A 6143-nucleotide genomic window follows, 5' to 3' on the forward strand; every position below is an offset into this window, starting at 1 on the left:
ACTTACTACATAAACAATCTGGAAATCTTCTAGTAACTTACTTTGCTGAATTAAAACGTTTCAACTGATGACCAGTAGATGGTGCTCTCTAAAAAAATATAACGAAGGTATCTGCTTCATCAAGTTTTAGTTCCATACAAAAAAAAGATATCTTAAGGATATGATTGACTCAAAGGATTAAATTACTTTATTTTTTACTATTGATAAAAATACAAGACCCACAATCAGAAATGTTGGAAATAAATAAGTACCCAAAAAAATAAAGTTTTTGATTTAGGGTAAAATTCACAAATTGAATCAAATCAGAATTAAGATTTTAGAATGAGAATGATAGTCATTCTGTGTTTACCCAAAACAACTGATGTCTTAGACATTAATTGTTTGGGTAAACACAGAATGAGTACCGTTAATTAAGCATATATATTAATTTAAATGAAATAACCACCAAGAATTAAAAAGATGACATTAGATAATTGAGAATTTTATTATGCCAGTTGTTAAACATAATTGTTCTTAATATTTAAAACAAAAAAATCAGAGATAATACCAAAATTCAAAATAAAAAGGCGTCTCTCCACAGACGGTCTAATCGGAGCCGTTCCCTTCATCTGCATTCTCCTGTAGAGAAAAATAGGACAAACACTTAGCTACAATATAACAATGCATTTCCCCCACCCCCCCCCAATGCAATACATTTAATCATCAAATTAACAACTCTGATGCACCTGTTTTTGGTCCTTATTGTCTTGTGTTCCAGTAACTGTTGCTTCAAAATCATGGCTGGGAAGAGTGGCCATCCAGCTGACCATGGAGCCCTCCTCACATTCCGTCTTGACAATGGTCGGATATACGTGAGCCTCTTTGAAGGCCTTGATTGCCTCCTCCTCGCGAGCCCACTCTAGCCGCTCATGCAGACCGTCCCCTCCGAACCGCTTGTTGTACCGATCAAAGTGAACCCTCTCGAGTACCAGCCCGAGTCCCGGAGCTTTTGGGACGTCCACCTTCTCCTGACCCCAGCTTCGCTCCATCACCTCCTCCTTGGCGAAGCCTCTGATCACTGCGATCACCAGGCCGATCATCTTGCGAATCTGGTGCAGCATAAAGCTCTGGCCTCGCACGGTGATCACGGCAAACTCGTAGCTGTTGCGGACAAAAGGCTCTCCGCAGGACATCTCTGTGATGTAGCGGCGGGCGCTGGGGTCACTTGGAGCCTTTTGGGAGGTGAAGTTGTGGAAGTTATGGGTGCCTTTGTAGAGGGCAAAAAGTTGGTTCACCTTCTGAAGAGTCTCTGCTTCTAGACGAAATGAAGCTATGTTCTCGGTGTCATAGTCTTTAGGAGAAAAGGCTACGGTTGGGAGCATGTAGGCGTACGTACGGGCATCACAGTTATTTTTGGAATTAAATCCCTGGGTCACTCGCTTGAGCCCTGTCGCAGCAAAAAATAAATACATCAGAAGCACATCCATGGATTCCAATCAAATGTATTAGAGGTGAATCAAGTTTTTGTAAACATTTGGCCTGTCAATGTAGAATTCAGCACGTTAATTACTATAAATGACAATATTTGCATTTTCTTTTTCATTTTACAGCGTATTATTGTAGTGATTTGCATAGCACTTTGCATGACAGCCCTCATTTGAGCAATGCATAAGATTAGAGGTTGGGTTGAAAGGCTCAAAATCCATTTAGTGATCCAGATACAGAAGAGTGGTGAACAAAATGTATGATCTGAATCTTCAGTAACAACTTGGATAAGGACCAATGTGACCTGTTAGTTCTTGGGGTAACAGGTCAGGAAAAATAAACTGAAATTCAGTCTTGTTCACTAGCTAATTTTCCAGTCCCTCTTATTTCTAATACAACAGTCTTACCAAGCACCCTGATCTGTGGTGGTAAATTCTCATTGATTTTTTCTATTATGTCCTCAATCAAACGGAGCTTCAGTGAAACCACTTGACCAGCAGCAGAAACACCCTATAGAAAGATAAAAATGAAACAAAGTATCTATTAAAAAAACTTGACTAAATTTACAACATCCTACAAAATAAAAATAAAAAAACAGCATAGCTATCATCAATTAGGAGCAAAACAACATACACTGCTTTAGTACTTAACTTTTATTAGCAACAAATGAAGACAAAACATTTTTTTGGTAGATTTTTTCCCCCCCCATCAGTCTTGCAATGCACATTGGAGGTGCATGAACACGTACCTTATCCGTTCTGGCACATCTTTGGAAGGACATCTTCCTCATGTCATCACCGTGGTTTCCAGGAATGCAGCCAGATTTAACTAGAGCAGTGACCAGATCATCTTCAATGGTTCTAAACTGGGAGTTTCCAGGATTTCTCTAAAAGAATAAAGCAGATGAACAGATGACATAATTAATATAAGTTATCCATTAAAATACAACATTAAAAAAGTTCAGAATAATAAACAAGTGCCAAGTAGTGAGGTTTATTATTATTATCAGAGATTTTTAAGTGTGGTTGGACTCATCCACTTCTTATGAAGTTCAAGGTTTTTGCAACATTGCTACATGTAGTAAAGAAAAATACCTGCATGCCATAGTATCCCTTTCCAGAATATGCCAAAAGAAGGACCACTTTCTTCTTTGGGTACCTCTTGTCATCTTCATTGTGCCCCCCTTCTGCTTTTATTCTCTTCGTGGCGCTCTCAGCTGAGTCCTCATTCACCTCATTTGGCCTTTTTAACAGCTTGGCTGTCTCTTGATCTCTGGCTTCTTCACTCATTGTGCACAAGAACTTTAAACCTGTAAATATAGCACTATACATTTGTGAAACCATGAAACGAGACTACACCAGGAATAATAAATATGTAGATTTTTTTTTTTTTCTTGACCTACCGTTTGTCTCTAACAACTGTCTGTAGTTAACTAAGGCACTTAACAGGGGTCTGGTTTTAAACATGTCAAGCTAAAAAAACTCATCAAAGGTTCCTGCAGCAGCGTCGGCATGCAACCTGCTCCATCAGCTGAGAAAAAATATCGCGAGATACGTTCATTAAACAGCCGGTAATTGTAACTCTTCGTAAACTTCGAAGAACAGAAGAAGCGTGCCAAAAAACTTTAAGGTCCCGTATAAAATGCTGTATGTAACAATCAGAGACGTTTTCCTCAGTCACACATGGTGCTGCTAACTTTGACCTCGAAAGTATCGCGAGATTCCGTGTTCTCCACGGTAAGCGGAAACACGTGATCTCCAAAGAAGGCGGAAATAGGCTGGCTCTACCTCCGCATGCAGAATTGAGCTCCACGACAAGGTTAGTTTTATTTCAACATGTGAGTTCCTGTTTGTATATTAAGATTGCATGGAGAGAAACCTACTGGCTGCATTGTGTTGCAAGGTTTTCCCCCAGATTAATATCACTTTAGCTGTTTATTGAAATTAAAAGTAGTGTTAGCAATTTACGCATAAAAGTTTATTTTAATCTTTTTTGTTTGAATTAAGCAATTGCATGCATCAGATGGACAGTCAACTAGATGAAATATTTCCTTCCTTTGTACGCAAAATTGAAAGCCAATTAAAACACCTACCTTTTAAATTTGCTTTGTTCTCAGCCATTGATATTTATCTAGAACTGTAAGAATGCCATTTTGTGTCCATGTACTTATTATATTGTTTTTCTGAAGCTGTTCTGCATCTCATTCAGTGACATGTTAGGAGCTGTTAACGAATGGAGTGAACCTTCTCTTGGGCTTTTCCACTTTGACTTAATATGTGTTAAATAAATAGTAAAATTCCGTGTTTTTGACCATTTTATGTACGTCTGGAGAGCATAACATCAAAATAATGTGGATTTATCGCAACTGATTTTATCATTGCAACATTTAGTAAAATTATCACAATTGCACTACCTTCTATGATTGCAAACCTGATTTGAGGTTAAATTTATATACCTTTTGGATGTGGTAAGGACTATCCTTGCTATTTTTGCCTAACATACAAAACCATAGACTTGAAAGAAGATGTACTTTCTTGTTAATATGATTTTATATTAGCTTAGTCCAAAATGAGATTGAATGAAACTGTAAAAGCAGTTAAAATCTGTTTCCCTGCACTACTTTCAGATGCACGTCTCAATCTTTGATCTCAACTCAAAGATTCCATTGGAAGAATGCAACACATGCTGTAATAAACTGTTCCACTGCCCCATTTGTCCCAACTTCGACCCCACAGTGAAGGAAAGGATTGAGAAACACATGAACCACCACATTAGTCATGGTTTGCCTTACAAAGGTACGTTGGTATTATATCTATGTGCCTGAATGTAAAGTGCCTTGTAAATGAATTCATGGGCCAGTTAGCATTTTGTCATGTCACAACTTTAGTGTATTGTCCAAGTAATAAACTTGTAATGTGGTCTTATCTTGTCTCCAATGGTTACCTGCCTGGATGGTGTGTTTACCTTCAACTCTGGTGCAGATATAGATTATGCTGTTCCTGTCCTTATGCTCTTATTTTACATCTGGGCATCATTTGATAGTTATTTTGTTTGCCTTTTGGATATTGTTGTATTAGAAATCACTTGTCAAATAAATAGCTGTGACTACTTAATAGCAACACACACAAAGCACACTCCTGTTATTCACCCTAAAAGGTTTGATATTTTCCATGCATTTATATTTTACATATTATGGTGATTGTTTTTATCCAGACTGAATAGGATTGGCGGACGCCAAGGCGCTTTGTGCAGAGGTTGCCAATGTTATCCAGGGTCAACCTGCAGACTTCCTAACTTCATGCAGCCTTCAGATTAATTCAAAAACATTGCGTAGCTAGCTCCATGGGATTGGTTGCCATGCCCATGAAGCTGCACACTACCCTTGGATTACCAGCTGCAAAGCAAAGGCCGAGGTGTAAAGCATGCAAACACTACACTCAAGAGCAGTTGATGTCAGTAAAATTAATTTGTGTGAATCAGTAAGTGACCCAATACTTTAGCAATATTGTGTATTTATATTATTTCTTATGCATTTTTGTTTTTTCTTCTGCAGACAAAGTTTTACTCCGATGCAGCCTTCATTGTAGGCCACAGGGGCATTTCCACTGCCCCATCTGTTCTAGAACAGTCATGCGCCGTTTGGATATGAAGAGGCATTTACTGTTATGTGAGGGATTTATGGAAAAAGATCCAAGCCCAGAGCCATGTCTGCCACCCACCTCACTCCCTAATGACCATCTTATTAAGCTACTTACTTCGCCGTCTGTGAAACCTCTACTGCAAGTCATCCCCTCGTCCAAGAAGCCGCTCCTGCAAGGTGCGCTATCTTCTGTGGAGCCTCTCCCGCCTGATGCTGCACCCACTGTGAAGCCTTTTCTGCCAGACATGGCACCTGGTCCCGTTTCTGATCCGCAACCCTGTACATCTTCGAACGAACATTCCTATTCTCAAGCCTCTGGGCCTGATATAACCACGGCTTATGGAAATGCAGTGAAATGCCCTCACTGTAACAATAACATTTACTTGCTTATGTTCAACAAACCTCCCACTTTTAACATAAATAACTGAAAGTTGCTTGATGAAAGTTCATTAAATAGTGCCGTAAAAATCAGTGGAGAGATGGTATGGTATGGGTTGGTCTGGAATTAGGTTTTTTTCTGAGAGAAAACAGATGAATGAATGATAAGCAGATGACCAGTGGTCATCCACTGAGAGGCAGGGTCTTTAGGTCAGGGTAGTCTTTGACCCAACATACATTAATCATTGGAATTGTTAGTTTGTCTTATTATTTTTGTTTGGTTCTTGTACATTAAAGGTAAAACACTGACATTTTTTACATATTTCTTAAATTGTTTTTGAGTTCAGCTGCAACCTGGACTGTGTGTACAAACAAAATCTAAAAACACCACTACCAATGTTTCTACATGTCTTAAATAAAATCCAAAAAGCTTAGAATAGTTAAGAATCCAATAGTCTGTTATTGTGGGAATGACTGAAAGGAATCATTAGTACATTATATTTAAAACAAAAAAAACAAAAAAACTTGTGCACAGTGTTTTCAATAACATGTTGATAGTTGATTGTCAGATGTTCTCATCTCCTAAAAGTCAGATTTATTAGGATCTTTTTTTATTTTTTTAAGTTTTATCTTAGAAGATTAAATATAATTTGTTTATTGA

The 6143-nt window shown here is 38.2% G+C and overlaps 1 protein-coding gene and 1 long non-coding RNA gene across 2 annotated transcripts; one reads left to right on the plus strand and one right to left on the minus strand.

Annotated features, from left to right (window-relative positions):
- Positions 1 to 460: 460 nt before the first annotated feature.
- On the minus strand, positions 461 to 3159 carry pus1 (pseudouridine synthase 1). The gene is made up of 6 exons (XM_008423954.2): positions 2867 to 3159; positions 2559 to 2773; positions 2213 to 2350; positions 1872 to 1974; positions 726 to 1426; positions 461 to 618 (listed from the first exon to the last, which is right to left on the minus strand). Exons 1-6 carry the CDS (start codon positions 2928 to 2930, stop codon positions 586 to 588), a joined length of 1254 nt encoding a protein of 417 aa, XP_008422176.1. The 5' UTR covers positions 2931 to 3159; the 3' UTR covers positions 461 to 585.
- Positions 3160 to 3208: 49 nt separating this feature from the next.
- On the plus strand, positions 3209 to 5921 carry LOC103473598 (uncharacterized). The gene is made up of 3 exons (XR_535048.2): positions 3209 to 3282; positions 4091 to 4259; positions 5018 to 5921. It is a non-coding gene; the product is annotated as an uncharacterized LOC103473598 (long non-coding RNA).
- Positions 5922 to 6143: the final 222 nt, after the last annotated feature.

This window comes from Poecilia reticulata, linkage group LG12 (genome assembly GCF_000633615.1).
Source record: "Poecilia reticulata strain Guanapo linkage group LG12, Guppy_female_1.0+MT, whole genome shotgun sequence".
In the NCBI taxonomy this organism is placed as follows: domain Eukaryota; kingdom Metazoa; phylum Chordata; class Actinopteri; order Cyprinodontiformes; family Poeciliidae; genus Poecilia; species Poecilia reticulata.